The sequence below is a fragment of the Schistocerca cancellata genome, chromosome 6 (assembly GCF_023864275.1).
Source record: "Schistocerca cancellata isolate TAMUIC-IGC-003103 chromosome 6, iqSchCanc2.1, whole genome shotgun sequence".
Taxonomy (NCBI): domain Eukaryota; kingdom Metazoa; phylum Arthropoda; class Insecta; order Orthoptera; family Acrididae; genus Schistocerca; species Schistocerca cancellata.
The window spans coordinates 582,627,704-582,651,187 of record NC_064631.1 but is presented as its reverse complement, the minus strand read 5'-3'; the positions used below and the strand labels follow the sequence as shown (position 1 = coordinate 582,651,187).

Sequence of the window (23,484 nt, the reverse complement as noted above, 5' to 3'; positions counted from 1 at the left end):
AGGGAGATTCACCGTAATGTGCATCTAGCACTTTGTAACACCTTCACATCAGTGCCTGCCATCTGAGAACAAGTAGACTCCCTGCAACATTCTGTGTCACCCTGCCCATTGGTTGGAGATTAAAAGCAGATGGACTGAAGAACTACCATCTCATGCATAGGCTGCCACTGACCACCACAGCACAAATGGCTGTGTTTCCATTGGTGTTGTGGCCAGATAGCATGGATTGCCGACGAGTGGTGACTGACTGCCTTTAGTGATGAGAATTGCATTTCTGCACTGCCCTGGGCAATCACTGTCGTCGAGTACAGCGGCAACCTGGGGAGAGGTCCAAATCTTCTGGTGATTTGGAGAGAAATAGCAGTGTCACTCCTGGTGTCACGGTGCCTCAGAAGGATATACAATAGTTTTATGACATCCTGCCCAGCCAAATCAATGTATGCATTCAGGTCAGAGGGAGTGCAGTGTCATAGTGTCACACTCTTTTCAAATTTGACCCAGTTATGTAATCTCTGAAATTACATCACATACCCTCTTCAAACCGGAAATTTTCACTATTTCCTCCTCTCCATCTGGGTGCTTCACTTTTTTTTTTGTCAGGGAGTGTATTTTACCAGTACTATGCGTACTAGGGTACGGCAACCACATTGCTGAGAGCATGATCACAAAGGTTGTAAGCATGTACACCCAGTTTTGTGTGCATGCAACATACATTTTCTCCCAGACACACACTTCTATCTGGATGTGTGCTACAAAATAAAATAACCACAAAATAATAATTTTCTGCACACCATGCACCAACAGTACAATACTTCGCTACTTTTCTTTTCACTGGATCATGAATGGTGATGAACTATTAAGGAACAACAATACAATACTTTATATGACACGCATTGTGCTTATTTTACTTGACAATATTAAACATATGCTGACAATCTGAAACACCTACAGTAATCTAATGAAATTATTATTCAAAATAACACTGAAGTACTTCTTTCAAGCTTGCAATTCGAGCAGTATGCCAACAATACTATTGTTGTATGGTCGGTATGGAAGATATCATTTCAATTATTTGTTGTGTGTGATGAGCTTTTTTCATCTCTGGCAAAATACTGTTCACCATACAGAAGAGCATTTGAAGCAAGCAACTGAAAGAGAGGGCTGCATCAAAACTTATTCAAGACAGGGTTAGTCAAGAGAGATTCTTTTAAGAAAGCAAGCACTGAATCTGTGGTGATCAACAGCTATATAAATACTTTAATATGTTTAGATAAATGAAGGTCAAAGTTCCAGAATATCCATGTATTAGTGTTATGTGCATTGACTTTCCTTCACCATAAAGTACAGATAGTGAAACCCCAGAACATTCACTGGACAGCATTTTTCTACAAATAAAACTACATAATCAACTACTACAACAGCAAGATTTTCTACAAAATACAGAAGTTATTATACATATGCATTTTTTACCATTTGTGATCCATATGCCACGTTAAGACTTTTGTCCTGCAATAAAAATGTAAAACAATTGAAAAAATAAAAATAGGGGTTCAAATTATTTCATTAAAAAAATTTGGTACAAGTTCAGACCATGTTCTATGTATTTACCATGCATGCGCGCACTGTGTTTAGCTCAGATAATGTACTGATAGTGATACTTTTCAGGCCTGTTGAATGTAACGGTACATGAGCATCAGAGCGATGTTACCACAAGGCAAAATGTTCAAAATCAAATATGGAGGAACCAATAAGGGTAACACAGATGAAAAATCTGCTTTGACATATACTGCATCATTGTTGTGTTTCTCATTTCTTACTTTCTTTTTTCATCATTTGTTTAGAATGAAGTATTCTATTATTAGAGGTGACTGTATTATTATAGTTTACAACTAACAATAAAGTAGCCAACTCTTATTAGAAGTTAATAATGCACAAATTTTTTGAATAGAAGGTTGTGTACTATTAATATCTGCCACGAAACAGAAGTGCAACTGAATGAGAGGTAATTCATCCAATATACTGAAGGTTATTGGTGCATTTTTAAAACATGTAGATGTTCCGAGGCCGTAGACAGTTTAATGTAGGGACAAAAACTCCCGACAGCATAATGTATGGCCTACAATAGTAAAAAGTACTGAGAATACATACTACCGTGTTCATTAATTAGGTGGTTTATAGCTGACAGAATCAGAATAAACAGATTTAATTTTGCTGTAACACAAAAAGAAAACTAGCACATTATAAAGCCAGCAAAATACCCTGCTCTTCCATAAACATAATACAAGAATGGTTTTCATGTTACTAGGCTTTTAGAGTGTTATAAACATTGCCCTGAAACATTTCACTGCAACAAATAAACCATAAGATGTTTTTGTTGCTTTGAGGAATTTTTCAAATGCAAATAATTCCATAAAATTGGTTTTCTCCAGTATCCCAATAAATTGCAATTGTATTTGTTGTAGAATCACAGTATCAAAAGAATTTTGAAATGACTTCAGTTCAACCACCGACGGCTTTATCAAAATAGCAAATGAATGGTAACTTCGCAATAAAATTGTTTTAAACAGCTGTAACACCAAAGCCAAATCTAATGCCAAACATAATGGCATAGTGCATGATAAATACTTGGTCAATGATCTGAACCTTTACCAAATAATTTGATTAAAATTTATAAAAGCTTTCCAAAAAGAGAAGCACAAAATTTCATCAAACAACAAGAGAAATGGTACACATTAATTATTAAGAAAACTACAGGAAATCACCCTATAACTTATGCTTTGGTAATGTTAAACCAAATCCTCAGGTATTTGAAACACACCATTTCTTGTTTCCATGTCCTTCCCAACCACATTAACTTCCAAAAGGAAGAACCAATTCTTCTTCCATGGATCATTAAAATTCCTTTACATGCGGAAGGGGGTAATATACTCTAGACATCATTGATGCAGTTGTTACTACTTCTGTGGAATCACCAAGAGTGATTACCAATACAAAGAAATTACTTCTGGTGTTTCACCTGCAAGTTGGAAAATATTGACAAACAACTATTGGCTCCTCTTTCTATGATGATACAACACGAAGCGACTTCCCCTGACAGGATATATTACAGACAAACAGGGAAGAGGAGGAAACAGAGGGGTACTTATGACGGTGGTGGGAATGGAGGAAAAATTTAAAGTGATTTATGTTTCCACTTCCATCAGCATCCATTTACTACCACAGTTGCCCCACTATATATTATTACAAAAATTTGTAGGTTTTTCACCTTAAAAAACTACCCCTTCCTTCTTGTTCTCATTTTGTCTAGCATTGTATGTTGTGCTTATAATTTCTAATTAGAATTTTTTGTGATTCATTTTCTTCACACATCCAGCTGATACCATTTTAATGTGTTTGTTTGTGTAGCCGTAACCTATAATAACAGATGATACCATTTTTATTTGTCTTACTGTCTCATTTTGACCACATATTAGAAACAACCATTAGTAGCTTTCCTCTCCATTTCAAATGTTCTCATAATTACCACTATTTTTGTAAAATTCTATTAAACTGAGTTTCATTTTCTGCTCTCATTTTCATTCTAAGAGGATGGTTGTTTCAGAATGAAGGTAATATTTAACCCTCTTTTTACAGTTTAGAATTTCCTCTTCAATAATCTTTGGTGTGTGCTTGTAATACTTTAATGATTTCACTACGTGTTCTTGGGTTTTCTTGTCTATACTTACTTACATTTTGTTGCTTATCTTACACCTTTGATCAGTCACCAATATGAAAGCATATTTATGATTTCCGACATCATCATCCAAAGGGCTCCATAAATTCAGGAGTAACAGTAAGTCTTCCCTTAAGACAATTTTTGATTTGCCGTTTGACCACAGCAGGAAGACCAATCATGCTGCTACTGACAGTAATGGAGAATGTGATGCCAGTCGATTTCCACTTATTTCTATTTATGTCAACGTTAACCAGCAAAAACACTGTGTGCATTATAACTGAAACAATCATTAATTGTATACTGTGCACTGTTTTATCTTTTCTCTTCAAGGTTTCTTCATCATCAGGTTTTAACATGAGTGGAGGCACCATTTATTCTTGACTCACCATAAGGTTTATCCACCTCGCCAACTCCAAAATGGAGGATACCTGTAATCTGCATTGGTGACGAAGAAAATGATGCAGAATGTATTGGATTTCTGCAATGGAGAGAGAGAAAGAGAGAGAGAGAGAGAGAGAGAGAATGAATACGCTACTACTTACGCAGTGAGACATGGCCTGAAGTGGCAATTTCACATGTTCATGACCTGTACATGTACACAGATGGGATTAGTGATCTTGAATGAAGTGATTATTTCTTGAAAGTTTTATTTCATTTTTTCTACTGTATGTTTCAATAAATAAATAAATAAAAGAACAGTCATTGGCCTTTGATTCATGGTGTTACAAGCTTCACCTGTCCCCCAGCCCTCCCCTCCCCCCTCCTCTCTCTAAATAATACACAATTTGTAGCTGTATCTTCATTCAACATATTAATTAATAAGTTGATTTCAGTCACGACCAGTGGAAACATTTAGAAAGTGACTGTTGCTTCCATGTGTCACTTGTGTTTTCAGAAAAGTACATAACAAAGAATATGATGCCAGTATTACATGACGAAATCATTGTTACTACCCTACACACTGCTAACCTCCCCACAGCAGTCTATTTGCAGGATGAGGTATGCTTGTTTCTTGTGGTGGGAGCCATCATGCAGAGAGTATTACATCTTGTACACATTGTACTTAATGCCTGCGAATTGCGACTCTTTTTGCACTGGTTGACCAATTACATTAATTTCCTTCATCCTGTGATCACAATGGTTTCCACGACTGCTTCCTCTGTTATTATTCATCACCCCAATTCACACAATCTACATCTTGTGATACTGAAGTCATCTTTTGATTTGTTTATCAACACTGCAGAGAATGTGCGTTTCATTGGGCAGTGTAATATAGTGAGCTGTGAATGTATGCAATGAATAAACTTTTTTCATGCAAGTAATTAAACTGTGCGATGCAACTATGACAAATACATCAGTCTACAATTTTCATTGTAACTTCAACATCAGGTTAGTACATTCATATTTTCCGAGGAGTCACGCACAATGACTATGAGTCAAGTAATAAGTGGACTGCATGGCACGAATGATTAGGAGTCGCAAATACAAAGAAGTTGTCAATCACACAGTAGAAACAATCCCTCGACAGTTTCATTTGTGATTACAGATGGATTTACGTCTTAAAACAACCCATGTGAGTAAATGTGGATAAGAATGTTATAATAGAATTCATCGAGAACCAGAACGTTACATATTGTTAGGAGAAGCAATGAATTATTCGACAAGAAAACCATCACACAATTAATAGTAACTCACTTTAGTGCACAGCCTTCTTGGGAAATATCTCAACCGTTACCAAACACAACACACTCAGCTGCCATGCCAGCATAGATTACAACCTCTTTGATTCATAGACTCCAGATCAACTTTGCACTGCAGTCCAATCACTGCTAGACATTTAGCAAAAGTGGAGAGATGATAAAAATTGTCTCTACTATCCAAGTTTTGTTAGTTTTAGCCAAACAATACAGAACAGTGATGAAACACACTTAACACATCAACAACACAGGCCAGTGTGTCTCTGAACATCCAATAAGAATATGATCTAAATACATATATATGGCTGTGTAATATTGTCCACTTCCATAATTCTCTTTTGAAGAATTTAATTTTTATGCTTCCATATAATGTGGTATTCATACCGTGCAATAACATGTCTGGAACTTCCATGAGGACCATGAGTCAAATCTGCCATCTCACCATCCATCCCCAAATGTTTACGGTCACGAAAGGAGTGTCTAGATGGAACCAGCAAAGCACCGTATGATATTTCCTATAAACAGTACATATAAAACGTCTCAGTCATCATACACAAAATATGAAACAGCAACAAGAAAACTCTTTTACTAACAAGAAACTGAAACTAACATTTTTGAAGAAATATAGGTGGCATTTCATATAAAAAACATTATTACAAATTAATTTACATCTACATTTACACACATACTCTGCAAGGAACCATATGGTTTGTGCGTAATGTACCTTGTACTACTGTCAGTCATTCTCTTTCCTGTTCCAGGTGAAAAGAAGCAAGGGAAAAACAACTGTCTATAGCCATATGAGCCCCAGTTTCAGTTACCTTGTTTTTGCTGCCCTTACACGAGACATGTGCTGGCTGCAGTACGATCATTCTGCAGTATACTGGAAATGGAGGTTGTCTAAACTTTCTTAATAGCATTTTATGAAAAGAATATCTTCGCCCTGCAGGGACTTCCAACTAAGTTAACCCACAATTTTTGTAATATGCACTTTGGCTGAACTTCCTGGTAACAAATCAAGCAGCACGCTTCTGAATCACTTCAATGTCGTACTTTAATTTGATCTGGTGGGAATCTCATACACTCGAGATGCATCCAGGAACGGAGCTCATAAACATTCTTTGCACTACACTTTCCTAGAATTCTCTCAATAAACCAAAATCGACCATTCACCTTCCCTACAACTGACCTGACATGTTCGTTCGCTTCAAGTCACTTTGCAGCATTATGCCCAGATACTTAACCTACAAGACTGAATTGAGAAGTACTATATCCAAACATTTTTTTCTACTAACCTACATCAGTATACATTTTTCCACATTTCGTGGCAGCTTCCATTGATCACACCAAAAAGAAATTCTGCCCAAGTCTTTCTGTATCCTCTCCAAAACTCACTGAATGGTGACTCTTTCCCATACTCCATAGTGTGTTCAGCAAACAGTCACAGATTGCTGCTCGTGGTGTCCAACAGATAGTTTATGTATACAGAGAATAAGACCAGTCCTATAATTCTTCCCTGAGATACTCCTACAGATACATTTTTCTCTGATGAGCACGTGCCAAGCAGGACAAATACTGGGTTCTGGCAAAGCGTCAAAGGCTTTCCAGAAATATAAGAATATGGGATCTGCCTGTCGACGCTCACTCACGGTATCCAGGGTACTGTGTGAGAAAGTGGCAAACTGAATTTTGCAAGAGCAATGATTTCTAAATCTGTGTTGTTTTGTGAACAGTAGCTTCTCTCTCTCAAGTAAATTTATTATAGTGGAACTAAGAATATGCTCAAACCTTCTGCTGCATACTGTTATTGAGGATACTGGTCTGTAATTTTGTAGGCCTGTTCTTTTTCCTTTCTTTTATACATGAGTCACCCGCACTTTTTTCTTGTCTGTTGGGACTTTTCGCTGGATGAGATACTTGCAACAGATAAATGCAAGCTAAGTATGGGACCAAAGTCAAAGAGTATTCTCTGTATAATCGCATGAGGACTCCATTTGAAACTGGCAACTTATTTGTTTTCATCTCTTTCATTATTTTTCAGTCTCAGGAATATCTGATTCTATGTCCTCCATATGGGAGTGTATGTAGCAGTCATATGGTGGCATGTCTGTACGACCCTTCCGTGCAAGTAAATTTTTCAATGTGAATCCATAGCAGAATTGCTTACAAGTGAATTGAACAGAAGCCTTCAACCCTTTTAGCGATTGTACATAGGACCAGAATTTTCTGAGGCAAGATATTTAGATAATGAATGGAGGAGGAACTTGTAAGCTCTGTGCATCCAACCTTTGTGTCAGCATCTCTGTGTTCTATTTTAAACCAAGTGTGCAACAATCTCTGTTTTCACAGTATTTTCACAATGTTGTTATAAAAATAGTGGGTTGTTCCTGCCCTTAATTCACTTGCTTGGCACATATTTCTCCAGTGTGACTTTACAATCAGTTTAAACTCTGCCCATAATTTCTCAAAGTCCTTTCATTGACTAAGTAGGATTATAACTGCTTTTCTGCTCTTTCCAACATAAAGAAACTCTTAGCCTTCTTGAAAGTTTTAATGACTTTAGTAACCATCGGGCAAGATAACATTGTGATCACTAATCATTGTTTCTATACAGATACTGTCGATAAGGTCAGGCCTGTCTGTAGTTATGAGGTCTAAAATGTTTCCATTACATGTGGGAGACAGTTTTTGGAGAAATCTTACAGACCTTTCTTGTAAGACTGTCTTGTCCATACAACCAGCAACAAATTAACAGGCGTCCCAATCTTTAGTACGTTGGTTTAAAATTGCCTATGATACAATTTTCATGATAAAGATACATCCACACTACTAAGCATATATTTTTTTTGAACAATTCCACAACTGTTAAAGTGGAATCAGGTAGGTGGTAAAAACATGTGATGATTAATTTGAGTTCACCGAGACTGGTTATTTTCATCCAGATAAAGTAAAACCCCTCGTAGCCAAACTTGGTTTTACAAACTCCCAGGTTATCCAAAATGCTTCCAAAAGTTGCAGATCCAAACATAACACTGTACTCCACAGAAGTAATTCGAGGGTGAGAGTGAGTTGGGCTATTGTTAGCAAAGAGACACGAATGGCTGACATACTTGTTTCCCCAGCAACCAACTCACCAGTCCAAATATAGCTACATTGCCAACAACAGAGCATTCAAGCAGTTGATTCCTCCCGTGTGTGTATTTTAATGCTATTGCAATTGAACTGTGCGGAAGTGTACTTTTGCTAATATATTAACTGTTGTCAAAGAAGTTGAAAAATAAATAAATAAATAAATAAATAAAGAAGAAGATGTAGTTTTCAATAACCTATTGTACCTAATTACAGAGGTGGTATTTCTACATTTCAGAATGAGTTGAGACTAAATCTAAATTTGAAAAGGCCTCATAGATATTGCTGAAAACATCCAACTTTGATAAAGTAGGGGAAGCTCTTTCGTTCATCCATCAATGAGAAGAAGGCACGCCTTTAACCTGACCGATACTGTCAGAAAAAACTAAAATGTTAACTGACTAGCTAGGTGAGGAAGGAAAGGGTGTTTCTTTTCCATGGAGAAAAGTTATTTGTAGACCAAGACAGCGTTTAAGTTCACACTCAAAGCTATACTAATGGCTGAACTTCCTAATCAAATTAAACTGGTATTAATTTCATAATATTACCTACAAAACCTTTAGCTTCCTCATAAAAAAAAAAAAAAAAAAAAAAAAAAAAACTGTCCCAGGACACAAAATGAAAAAAAGAAAAGATAACTGTTAGTTTGGCATCAGGAGCTCCTTGAACACACAGAATAGAGGGCTCCAACATGTATTACGAAGTTGAAAAAAATCTTGAGCCTTTGAGGATGTTGCCAAAATGTGCTACCAGTTTTTTATGGATCCCCAAAAAGTTCTTGGAGTCTAGGGAACTGTCACCTAAATTAAGAATTTGTTATCTTTCAGAGATCTACTGGGTACAGAATAACACAGATATTAGATCACATGTGTTGTTAGTTTACGTCACCCTAAGATCTGTTGAACAATGCAGTGAGTCAATGCTCGCTGGTATCCTTCTAATGAAAAAGATTGGGAGGGGGAACATTAGTGCTTGAAAACATTTGAAGGGACACAAGAACAAACAAAAATTACTAAGTTTTTTGAATGAGTGATTCATATGCAACAAACTACTAAGTACAGTATTGTATTTATACTATGTGTTGAGATACTGCAATACTAAAAATGAAATTTTTACTTTAATACAGATCTTAAGTGTACCCTCCAGAGGTTTCTGAATTTGTTAGACCTTCAAAAGCTTTCAAAAGTACACTACTGGCCATTACAATTGCTACACCAAGAAGATGACATGCTACAGACACGAAATTTAACCGACAGGAAGAAAATGCTGTGGTATGCAAATGATTAGCTTTTCAGAGCATTCACACAACGTTGGCGCCAGTGGTGACACCTACAACATGCTGACATGAGGAAAGTTTCCAACCGATTTCTCATACACAAACAGCAGTTGACCGGCGTTGCCTGGTGAAATGTTGTTGTGATGCCTCGTGTAAGGAGGAGAAATGCGTACCATCATGTTTCTGACTTTGATAAAGGTCGGATCGTAGCCTATTGCGATTGCGATTTATCGTATCGCGACATTGCTGCTCGCATTGGTCGAGATCCAATGACTGTTCGCATAATATGGAATCGGTGGGGTAATACGGAATGCCGTGCTGGAACCCAACGGCCTCGTATCACTAGCAGTTGAGATGACAGGCATCTTATCCGCATGACTGTAACGGATCGTGCAGCCACATCTCGATCCCTGAGTCAACAGATGGGGATGTTTGCAAACAACCACCATCTGCATGAACAATTCGATGATGTTTGCAGCAACATGGACTATCAGCTCGGAGACCATGGCAGCGGTTACCCTTGACGCTGCATCACAGACAGGAGCATCTGTGATGGTGTACCCAAAGATGAACCTGGGTGCACGAATGGCAAAATGTCATTTTTTCGGATGAATCCAGATTCTGTTTACAGCATCATGACGGTTTGCATTCGTGTTTGCCGACATCGTGGTAAACGCATATTGGAAGCGTGTATTCGTCATCGCCATACTGGTGTATCACCCGTTGTGATGGTATGGGGTGTCATTGGTTAAACGTCTCGGTCACCTCTTGTTCACATTGACGGCAATTTGAACAGTGGACGTTACATTTCAGATGTGTTATGACCCGTGGCTCTATCCTTCATTCGATCCCTGCGAAACCGTTCGTTTCAGCAGGATAATGCACGGCCGCATGTTGCAGGTCCTGTACGGGCCTTTCTGGATACAGAAAATGTTCGACTGCTGCCCAGGCCAGCACATTCTCCGGATCTCTCACCAATTGAAAACATCTGGTCAATGGTGGCTGAGCAACTGGCTCGTCACAATACACCAGTCACTACTCTTGATGAACTGTGGTATCGTGTTGAAGCTGCATGGGCAGCTGTACCTGTACATGCCATCCAAGCTCTGTTTGACTCAATGCCCAGGCGTATCAAGGCCGTTATTACGGCCAGAGGTGGTGGTTTTGGGTACTGATTTCTCAGGATCTATGCACCCAAATTGCGTGAAAATGTAATCACATGTCAGTTCTAGTATAATATAATTGTCCAATGAATACTCGTTTATCATCTGCATTTCTTCTTGGTGTAGCAATTTTAATGGCCAGTAGTGTACGTACTGTAACTGCAATACAAAATTCTGTAGTGCACATTAGTGGGTCATGGGTTAACCAACAAATTTGTTATTCAAAACTGGTTCCCATCCTTCGCTCTGCTAACTGAGGTTGGACTGTAACTTCACAGTCATCTTCACAGGCAATGGGATTGGTAAAAGTGTAGACTAACAGAAACCAGCCATTCAAACAAATTTGTATCTACGATTACTGGCCATTATAACAACAGTAACCAAAGTACAAAGGAGAACAAAAACCAAAATGTAATGTGAAATGTCTAATAAAAAATATTATATGGTACAACAGGTTTCATTTAACTGCTATGGAAATGTATTCCAGATCTGCAGCATACCTGACAAAATATTGTATACAGCATTGTAAATAACTGATACAAAATTTTAAACCAGTGTTTAATTGTTGTTTTAATGACAAAATGACCCAATATACAGCTGTTTTACATCCACACCTATATTGTGAGAGCCAGCAGTTATCCTGTCAAATCACACTGTTATGAGTATATGCGATAATTCAGAGAAACCTTCATTTCGAACACACAAATAAGATAGGTAAGCTGTAAGTGCATTGACAGGTCACCAAGCACCACTGTGGTTATTCTCATTCACCTTGGAAATCAAAGCACTTGGGGAATCACAATTTAAAGGTACCATTAGTCCACTTAAGACTTTTGACCATAAAGGCAAACACACAGTTTTCCATTTCAGAAATATTGCTTTTCTTGGATCAAAATATGATCACTGGAAGCTTTATGATCTAGATAAACCTTTCAAATCACCCATGAAAGTGAATGGAATGGGTGTAGTGCAAATCAATGGCATACATAATTAACTATAGTGGTTTGTGATGTTGTTCACTTACAAAAACACCAAGAGAAGCAACTATGTGCAAGCTGAGTATTGCAAACAGTGGTGAGATACAGTATCTTAAAGTTGGAAGACATCATGTAAAACTCCTTGCGTGGAGTCGTCTGAGGATATTATGTCTCCTAGTGGTATTGTGAACCTTCAAGGAGAAACCAGGGTAGTACAATTTATACGATCCCTATACAGCAGGGTCATTTGCCCTTAGAGGGACGCAGAATAACTTCTGACGAATGCTTTTCTACGACAAATATTTCTGACGTTGGGAAAACAGTTTATTTTATTCAACATCCAACACTGCAAACAGAATGTTAATGCCAAGTTTAACAGCTGATGTGTGTGTTGCCGAATCCTTCTTCTCAAATGTTATTTAGGTAACTGAATTGAATGAAGACATGCAAATGAGTGGGTTTTCACTATCTTCTTCATGTTTTGTTTTTAACATCTTTCACACCATTTTTTTTTTACACTATTCCTTTATTTCCTCTACATCAATATTTATCAAGTTTGTGCATGATATAACACCAATGGCAGTGTTAAGGATGTTGTGCAGTTCCACCATGGATGGGTAGTTACCACAAATTTCCACTATTTTAACTCTTTTAGTGACACTGGTACATATAAATATATAGTAGACATAAAATGTATAATTTTTTATACATTTGTATGAAATACACAATAAATTGAGCAGTTTTATTCCAAAGAGTGCATGCTGGTGTGTATTCCATTCTTATGCTGGAAAAAATTTTGTCACTTAAAGAGTTAATCTGCTCATCAGCCTGCCTCAACTTTGGTTCTTCAAGTGGCTGATAAATTTAAGCATATGCTACGCATGACAAGCTTTTATAAATATAAAATGGTGCCTACTTTCCAAGCAATCCCTAAGGACTTTTAAGTAAAAAAATCTGTCACATGTTCTGCACCTGTTACTAAAACATGTTCTTTTTGAGATGATTATCTTGACATATGCAAAGCCCTGTTCTGTTAAATTGGTGTTGTTGCTCCTACGTGGTATACCTGTGCCATGGAAGTATTCTTATGGTAATTTTCATGTTATCATTACGCACTCAAGCTTCCTTCTTAAAATTGAATATACGCATACAGTAAAACAAAGTCCTTCTTCACACTCATTCTTACTGTGATATGTTACATGGACACAGGTTAACAGCTTTTTAGATAAATTCTGGCACTGTCAACATTAAGTCTACTCCTCCAGACCAGACCTGCAGGGACAGTCAACTTGATCAGTTTCTGGGGAGAGAAAACTTGCATTCGGTAATTGTTGGATCTCTTAGTCTGAATTGATCTGGAATTATCCGTAGATTTTTTCAAACATGGACTCTTCTTCTTCTTCTTCTTCTTCTTCTTCTTGTCACTGTCTTCAATCTGGAGACTGGTTTGATGCAGCTCTCCATGTTACTCTATCCCGAGCAAGCCTCTTCACCTTTGATAACCATGGTGACCTGCATCCTTTTGTATTCCCTCATGGTCTCCCTCTACGATTTTCAGCACCCCCCTCACAATTACACACACTTCCCTCCAATACCAAAGTGATGGTCCTTTGGTGTCTCCTGTCAATCAATCCCCTCTTTTAGTCAAGTTGGCCACAAATTTCTTCTCTCTTCATTTCCATTCAGTATCTTCTCATTAGTTACTTGAGCTACCCACCTAACCTTAAGTATTCTACTGTAGCACCATATTTCAAAAGCCTCTATTCTCTTCTTGTCTGAACTGTTTATCATCAATGTTTCACTCGCACACAAGACTAATAACATCTTTAGAAAAGATTTCCTGACACTTAAGCCTACATTCAATATTAACAACTCTCTCTTCTTCAGAAACATTTTTCTTGCCATTGCCAGTTTATATCTTATATCCTCTGTACTTTAACCATCATCAGTTGTTTCACTGTCCAAACAGCAAAACTAATCTACTACTTTTAGTGTCTCATTTCCTAATCTATTTCCTTGCCCAATTTAATTTGCCTACATTTCATTACCCTCGTTCTCCTCCTGTTGATGTTCATCTTATATCCTTCTTTCAAGACACTTTCCATTCATTCAACTGCTTCCCTTTCATGGTAGAGACAAATGCCTTCTGGTTTTTGTACAAGTTGTAAATAGCCTTTTGCTCCCTGTATTTTACACCTGCTACCTTCAGAATTTCAAAGAGTATTCCAGTCAACAGTGTCGAAAGCTTTCTGTTTAAGTCCACAGATACTGTAAACATGGTTTGCCTTCCTGTAACCTATCTTCTACGAATATGAGAAGTTCTAGGGTCAATGTAGCCCTGCATGTTCCTACATTTCTCTGGAATCCAATCTGATCCTCCCCAAGGTTGGCTTTTGCCACATTTTCCATTCTCCTGTAAGAATTTCTGTTAGTATTCTGCAACCACGACTCATTAAACTGATAGTTCTGTAATTTTCGCACCTGTCACCAACTGCTTTCTTCAGAATTGGAATTTCTTCCTGCAGTCAGAGTATTTCACATGTCTCATACATCTTTTATGCCAGAGTTTTGTCATGGCTGCCTTTCCAAAGGCTATCAGTAGTTCTGACAGAATGTTATCTACTCCAGGGGCCAGGTTTCCACTTAGGTCTTGCAGTGTTCTGTCATATTCTTCTTGCAGTATCATATCTCCCATCACACCTTCATCAATGTCCTCTTCCCTTTCTATAACACTGCCTTCAAGTTCATCTTCCTTGTATAGTCCCTCTATATACTCCTTCTACCTTTCACCTTTAGGACCGGTTTTTGATTTGAGCTCTTGATATTCACAAAGCTCTTTCTCTTTTTTCCAAAAGTCTCTCTAATTTTCCTGTAAGCAGAATATATCTTTTCCCTAGAAATACTCTTCTAAATCCTTACATTTATCCTCTACCCATTCTTGCTTAGCCATTTTGCACTTCCTCTCAATCTCATTTTTTAGACATTTGTATTCCCTTTTGCCTGCTTCATTTGCAGCATTTTATGTTTTCTCCTTTCATCAATTAAATTCAATATATCCTGTGTCATCTAAGGATTTCTACTAGGCCCTGTCTTTTTACCTTTTTGAACCTCTGCTGCTTCACTGTATGATCTCTTAAAACTACATATTCACTAATGCACCCTCAAACAATCTCAATTACCTGCCATTCTTTGAAGTTATCCAAGACCCATCTCCTTAACTACTTACCTTTATGCAATTTATTAAGTTTTAATCTACAGTTTATGACCAGTACATTGCGGTCAGAATCCATATCTGCCACTGGAAATGTCTTAAAATTTAAAATATGATTCTGAAATCTCTCTCTTAACATTATACACTCCTGGAAATTGAAATAAGAACACCGTGAATTCATTGTCCCAGGAATGGGAAACTTTATTGACACATTCCTGGGGTCAGATACATCACATGATCACACTGACAGAACCACAGGCACATAGACACAGGCAACAGAGCATGCACAATGTCGGCACTAGTACAGTGTATATCCACCTTTCGCACCAATGCAGGCTGCTATTCTCCCATGGAGACGATCATAGAGATGCTGGATGTAGTCCTGTGGAACGGCTTGCCATGCCATTTCCACCTGGCGCCTCAGTTGGACCAGCGTTCGTGCTGGACGTGCAGACCGCGTGAGACGACGCTTCATCCAGTCCCAAACATGCTCAATGGGGGACAGATCCGGAGATCTTGCTGGCCAGGGTAGTTGACTTACACCTTCTAGAGCACGTTGGGTGGCACGGGATACATGCGGACGTGCATTGTCCTGTTGGAACAGCAAGTTCCCTTGCCGGTCTAGGAATGGTAGATCGATGGGTTCGATGATGGTTTGGATGTCCCCTCGACGATCACCAGTGGTGTACGGCCAGTGTAGGAGATCACTCCCCACACCATGATGCCGGGTGTTGGCCCTGTGTGCCTCGGTCGTATGCAGTCCTGATTGTGGCGCTCACCTGCACGGCGCCAAACACGCATACGACCATCATTGGCACCAAGGCAGAAGCGACTCTCATCGCTGAAGACGACACGTCTCCATTCGTCCCTCCATTCACGCCTGTCGCGACACCACTGGAGGCGGGCTGCACGATGTTGGGGCGTGAGCGGAAGACGGCCTAACGGTGTGCGGGACCGTAGCCCAGCTTCATGGAGACGGTTGCGAATGGTCCTCGCCGATACCCCAGGAGCAACAGTGTCCCTAATTTGCTGGGAAGTGGCGGTGTGGTCCCCTACGGCACTGCGTAGGATCCTACGGTCTTGGCGTGCATCCGTGCGTCGCTGCGGTCCGGTCCCAGGTCGACGGGCACGTGCACCTTCCACCGACCACTGGCGACAACATCGATGTACTGTGGAGACCTCACGCCCCACGTGTTGAGCAATTCGGCGGTACGGCCACCCGGCCTCCCGCATGCCCACTATACGCCCTCGCTCAAAGTCCGTCAACTGCACATACGGTTCACGTCCATGCTGTCGCGGCATGCTACCAGTGTTAAAGACTGCGATGGAGCTCCGTATGCCACGGCAAACTGGCTGACACTGACGGCGGCGGTGCACAAATGCTGCGCAGCTAGCGCCATTCAACGGCCAACACCGCGGTTCCTGGTGTGTCCGCTGTGCCGTGCGTGTGATCATTGCTTGTACAGCCCTCTCGCAGTGTCCGGAGCAAGTATGGTGGGTCTGACACACCGGTGTCAATGTGTTCTTTTTTCCATTTCCAGGAGTGTATAATCAATCAGAAACCTTCGTGTCCCCAAGTCTCTTCCGTATATATAAATTTCCTTCATTACTCTTAAACCAAGTGTTAATGATGATTAAATTCTGCCCAGTGCAAAATTCTAACTAACAGCTTCCCCTTTCACTGCCTTCCCCCAGTCCTTATACACTTAAGACTTATTATTACATGTTGCATAACATTTGAATCCAAATGTAGTTTGCTGAAATCTCTGATGGTACGGTCAAACCTTAGGATAAAAGTTTTAGTTTTAGTCAACTATAACATTATAATGCAACAGGTCAGTGACACTTATCTCTAGTACACAATTTGAGAAATTCAATGAAGTCCCCATCCAATCCAATAACATTTTTCACACACCACAAAATTTTGATTTTCGTGTATGTTTAAACAAATGGTAAAGTATCATTTGTTCATATTAAAATTTAAAGCCATGTAATGAAAATTCATCTCGGACTGAGGATGTATTGTTATTTTAAGTTGCTCTAATACCTGTTTAACCATGTACTGTGTCAATGCTGGCTGACGCCTTCGTAATGAAAAGATGGGGAGCGACGACGACAACAGTATAAAAACAACCAGGTCAAGCCAAACTCAATGAGAAACAGAAGTATTTTACATCTGAGGAATAGGGATGCAAAGAGATGTTCTAAATCTTTTCTGGGATGGAACAACACTAGAATACAACGTAGCTCGATAATAAAGAACACCAAGATGAAAGTGGCTGCCAGCAATAATATCGTGCACAAACTGATGGGAACAACTTGGGGAGAACAACAAAAAACTATGAGAACTTCTGCACTTTTTTTCTGTCACTCTATAGCTATGTTTGTATGCCCTGTGTGGTACAGATCACATCATATAAAAGCATTGAATGTACGAGGGTCATTCAATAATTAGAGAGACAAATTGGTCTGGAGAAAAAAAGCATTTATTTTTACCAAACAATACTTTTTCTAGAATGAGATTTTCACTCTGCAGCGGAGTGTGCGCTGATATGAAACTTCCTGGCAGATTAAAACTGTGTGCCCGACCGAGACTCGAACTCGGAACCTTTGCCTTTCGCGGGCAAGTGCTCTACCATCTGAGGTAGGAGACGAGATACTGGCAGAAGTAAAGCTGTGAGGACCGGGCGTGAGTCGTGCTTCGGTAGCTCAGATGGTAGAGCACTTGCCCGCGAAAGGCAAAGGTCCCGAGTTCGAGTCTCGGTCGGGCACACAGTTTTAATCTGCCAGGAAGTTTCAATACTTTTTCCACTTTTCAACATAATCCTCTTGAACATTTATGCACTTGTTCCAATGGGCTACAACCTTTTTTATTCCAGCTGCAAAGAACTCTTTATCTTGATGTTGGAATCAATTCCCGACAAACTTTTTCAAGTCCTTGTTGTCCTGGAACCTCTTCTCACATTATGCCTCATTCAGTGCACCAAACAAATGGAAATCACTAGGTGCTAAATAAGGACTGTGAGGGGGATGAAGAGGTAGTTCCCAGCCCACTTTGTTGATGGTTTCATGGATTAGTTGAGCAATATGAGGAGTGCGTTGTCTTCCTGTAGAGTTACACCTCCCTCTGAAATTCACGATGTCTATCTCTCATGGCTGGCTTCACCTTGTTTAAAAGCAAATCCAAGAAGTATTCGCTGTTCACTATATGCTGTTCTTAGAGATAATTACAAAAACCTGGAACTTCAGCATCCCAAAACACCACTAACATGACTTTTCCTGCTGATGCTTGGGTTTTAATTTTTTTCTTGACAGGTGAGCTGGTGTGCTTCCACTCCATGCTTTGTCTTTATGATTCTGGCTCTTAATGGTGAACCCAAGTTTCATCACAAGTTAAAATTTGTTGAGGAAGTGCTCACTTTCTCTTTCACATATTTTGCGGTACTTCAGCTTGTTACAGATAATGTTGTGAACTGTACCAGTACTAATTTGAACCTTATCAACTATCATTTCCACAGTCACATGGCAGTCGGCATGAATAATGTCATCAATTCGACTTTCAAGTGAGGGAATTTAAACTGCAACTGGTTGGCCAGAACGGTGTTCGTCAGTCACTGAGTCGCTACAATTTTTGAACTGCTCTATCCACTTGTAAAAATCTGCACGATTCATACCACCTTCACCATAAACTTTAGACATTCAACAGTACATATTCACTGGTTTCTTGCCTTCAGCAATTAAAAAACAAATAACAGAACAATGTTCAACTAATGTGGATGTTTCAAGCAGACTTGCCATCTTGAAATGTATTTTTGAGGTTATAAATAAAAAGATGTTGATACATCAGCTGATCAGAGCTCATCCCAATGATGTGAAATTAAAACCACAGAAGTACCAAACTTGCCCTGCTGAACAGTTTTTTCCCCAGACCAATTTGTCTCTTTAATTACTTAATGACCCTCATAGTTATCAAAGCCAATTGCTGCATTGTTACAGTCTGTCTTCTGTCTTGCTGCACTTCTTGCTCCTCGACATTTGATGAGAAATAACAAAGGAAGGAAGGAGGAAGATTATGATTTAGTGTCCCATCGGTGATGAGAGAAGTAATACAAGAAAAGAAAAGACCAAATTAATAACATCAGTCTATTTATTTACCAGAAAGCACATTCTCAAGTAAAGTTGAGAAAGAGTTTCCTTAAAACAACTCAGTCATTCACCACAACAAACTAGACTACAAACACAGTGTGAAAATGAAATGACACCTGGACAACAGCAGGAACACACAGTATTTAAGAGTTGACCACCTGGAAGTCACTCAACTGAATCCAAGCTGGTGTTAAACGGATAAAACTAATATCCAAAGATGGGGTTCCAATGTGGAGTTGTCATTTTTGAATGCAAGGCTAAGCACCCTCAGCTTTTTTCTGGCAGTATTTCCTATGGCCATTATTAGATTTCTGATAATGCCATCCATGAAGTTGCATTTTTGTTGTGTGTTACGAAGAAGAAACATAGGAATTTAGAACAATGTTATGCCACCAAGTTTTATACTATGCTTGGAGAATCCGAGATGTCCTTGAAAGGCTCAGGGGAAGGGTGAATCAAGTGAGACTGGAAACTGCAGACAAGTGGATGCTCCAATAATGACAACACTCCATGTGACATGACCATTCCAATAACTGAATTTTTTTTTTTACCTCAAAAGGCACTCCTGTTGTTCCACAGCACCCCTATTCACCTGATCTGAGTCCTTGTGACCTTTTTTTCCCAAAATTGAAATATGTTCTAAAAGGTCGTCATTTTGGGACTCTGGAGAACATTTAAATGAATGTGACTGCTGTATTAAAAACCCTACCAGTTGAAGGCTTTCAGAGCTGCTACCACGTCTAGGAATGACTCAGCCGGTTTATAACTGCTGAAGGTAACTACTTTGAAGTCAACAATACTGTTGTTTGAAGAAAATAAAAACTTTGGTAGATAAACAGTCTCATTACTTTTCTCACACACCTCGTATTTAGATTCTAGTTAAGATGTGTATATTTGTGTTTCATACAGGAGCACACAACAAATAAATAAAGTTTCTAGTGAAAATTCAGTACAAAGAGCGTAATGAAAGCTGTTGCTATCAGATGTGGTGCCTCATGTTAATGCGCAAGCTTAAATGAAAGTGGCAACAGCAGCTTTTTAGGAGAAGTTTGAGTGTGAAAACATAGATCAACTTCCACGCAGCTTGACCTCACGTCCACTGACTTCCACGTGTTACCATGTTTAAAGTGGGAGCTGCCGAACTATTGCCACTGCAGCACTGTTTCCACTTTAGTATAGGTACATCATCAAGTTATACGAGGAGGGGGGTGGGGGTGGGAGGGGGGGGGGGTGGGGAACTGTATTAAGAGGTACTGTGTTTCAATGTTCATGCGAACAGTCAAAAGCAGAAGAGCTTCTATTGTAAATGTATTTTCATTTCCTGGAACGGGAGGTTCATATTTATCTTCCAAACTATTTGTAAATGATAGAAGGATAGAGGTTATGTGTAACAGCCTACAGGAGCACACTACACATGAAAACTGGCGAAGAAAAGTACACTTTGGGGGGTTTTGCTATTTAAGAGGCAAACATTTCCAATTCGACCAAAGCAGTTCGTAGGGAACACTGCTCTGGAAAAAAGGAAATGTTTTTAAGTATTCTTTTTGAGATCAAAATTACTTATACTTTACAAGTACATAATTAGAGAAAGGCACAAATTTCATGGTAAAATTTCTAAAGACTTTGGCACCGAAAGAAGTGTAGGACAATTACTTATTTGATATGACAGCAGTTAAAATTTTTCCTGTAGATTGATGATGACACTGTCAGCATGAAAAAACGAAGACTGAGGAAACACAGGACCACACCAAATCAGTTTATTGAGGTAAGCATCCTCCTCAATGATTATCTTAATGGAGTGATGGATACAGCATTCTGGCAAATGTAGCAAATATTAATATATATGAAATATTTAGTAGTGGCTCTGCATTGATAGTCCTAACTCTAGTAGTTCCCGAGTCAAAACTAGACTTGCAAAGGAAAGGATAGAATCATCAAGGTTTGAGTTGTATGTCTATGCCTAGGATGACACCTACTGATAGTAGGGGAGGGGATTAACTTATGTCTTCTCTATTCTCTCAAGAGGGATGTTATCTTTTACTCTCAGCATCATTTTATACAGTTTGGTCTTTCTTCTGCACCAGAATGGTATATAATGTTTTTGTTCTTAAATACCTTTCAGCTTTCTTGTACATTTAATTTTAAAGTTTCTTTAGCTTCTACAAAATAAGCTAATAACATGCCAAGTTAATCTGCCAACCTGAAACCTGGGGCAGTCCTCACCTTCTTCCCTGTCGCAATCATGTCAAGTTGACACTTCGGAATATCTTTCTATAATATGTAATGGTATCAAACAAAAGACATGGGATGGACTTCAATGAAAGAGGAAGGTAAGCATTTCTGACAAGTGTCAGAAGTTGCATGTGGAATAAAGATGTTCCACAGAAGACCAAAAGAATAATGTAGCAATCATATTCTGTTCCTATCCTGACCTATTCTTAAGAAATATGAACAATAAAGAAAGGGATTTAAGCAAGATATGTGCACATGAAATGAAATTTCACAGAAACAGAGTGGAAGTTACAAGGATGGACAGAATAAGCAATGAAGAGATCAGGGAGATGACAAAGGAAATGCCTTTACAGGATAGAATCATCAAGATTTCAGTTGTATGGGCTTGTAAAGAGAATGACAAGTGATAGAATACTGTCAAAGATAGAAAAACTGAGGCTCCTAGGCACATACCAAGAGGGAGATGAAGGGCTATTTGACTGAAAAGTTCAGCTAAAAATACAGCAAAAAATTCCTCACATTTTAATCACTAACCACTGCACAGTTTTTAAAAGAATATTATCTAAATTAATGGTGAAAGGTACAACCATTCCAATTTTAAACAGTAACTTGTGCATGTAGTACTGTTGGATAGAAATCGTAACCTACTTGCCCATCTTGACCTTTTTCCAGGCCTAGAAGATCAAATGGATCTCTGCCGTCATTGATTGATGATAATGGCCTTGTGCCTGATGCATGACGTCTCCGTCCTCCTTCTCTTCTTTCATTTCTGGAACAAGAATTCACAAAGTCACATACTGAGTACACAATTCAAAAATATGTGTAAGTATAGTATGGTACTCCAATTAATACAGATGACTTTTGAAAATGAACAATTTGGTCAAAAGCCGCAACACTTCACTATCAAAACATGTTACACAGCTGAGATGTTAAACTCAATGGGAGGAGATTTAGGAAAGGCTATCAGGAAGTGATAAGGTGGAAGACGACCAGTCACAGATGACACAAAACTGCTTGATCCAAAGTGCTTTTGGCTACATGTTGTACAGCAGATTGGGTGTTGACTAAATGCTCACACTCAGGGGAAAAGGAAATGAGGTTCCTATGCTAGCCCATGGTCTAACCTGATTTTGGGGTTAGGTTTTCTGAAGAAGGTTGATGAAAGTGTTGAGTCTGGAGAGGGTGTTTTCCAGGATGAAGGATTGTTGTGGGAGGCAGAGTATGTAAGCAAGGTAGTGTGTCTAGAGGCTGTAAGGGGTTGGGGGGGGGGGGGGGATAGATGTAAATGATAGCTTCCCTGTAGGGTAAACGTACTCCCAGATGAGACAGCTCTCAGATGCTGTTTGAATTGTCATTTTTAGATGTAAGACAACAACAACCTCAAACCTCAGTAACATGATGCAGGAAATTACTGTCACAGAGCAAAAAGATTTTGTGAAATGAGCACAAACAGTTAATTGTAGTCTATGCACTGTTGTGCTGTAGAGTAATTTTATTGCATGTTTGAATTCTGTAAAACGTTCCACCATATGAGCTAAGAACAGAGGCAGTTAACACTGGGCCAGTGTGTCAATCAGAATGTCAACGGGGCATACCACCAATGTAACAGGTGTAAGGGCATGAGACAAGCATTGCCACACAACCTCAGAGCATGGCAGACAGAAACACAAACAAATGGTTCAAATGACCCTGAGCACTATGGGACTTAACATCCGAGGTAATCAGTCCCCTAGAACTTAGAACTACTTAAACCTAACTAACCTAAGGACATCACACACATCCATGCCTGAGGCAGGATTTGAACCCGCGACTGCAGTAGTCGCGCGGTTTCAGACTGAAGTGCCTAGAACCGCTCGGCCACACTGGCTGGCGAACACAAACACTATTGCTTTACATAACAAGGCACTTTGAAGTAAGGCAATGTAACTTCATAGTCCA

At 39.1% G+C, this 23,484-nt stretch overlaps 1 protein-coding gene across 2 annotated transcripts in view; it reads right to left on the bottom strand.

Moving 5' to 3' along the window:
- The window catches only part of LOC126191437 (CDK5 and ABL1 enzyme substrate 2), a 172,930-nt gene that overhangs the window by 64,166 nt on the left and 85,280 nt on the right, over positions 1-23,484 (bottom strand). Inside the window, exons 4-6 of one of the 2 annotated variants that reach the window (XM_049932312.1) lie at positions 22,195-22,315; positions 5,797-5,927; positions 1,471-1,506 (exon numbers count right to left, since the gene is read on the bottom strand). In XM_049932312.1, coding sequence (XP_049788269.1) covers positions 1,471-1,506; positions 5,797-5,927; positions 22,195-22,315 — 288 coding nt within the window. The remainder of the gene's footprint in view (positions 1-1,470; positions 1,507-5,796; positions 5,928-22,194; positions 22,316-23,484) is intronic. The other variant, XM_049932313.1, reaches the window with a different exon arrangement.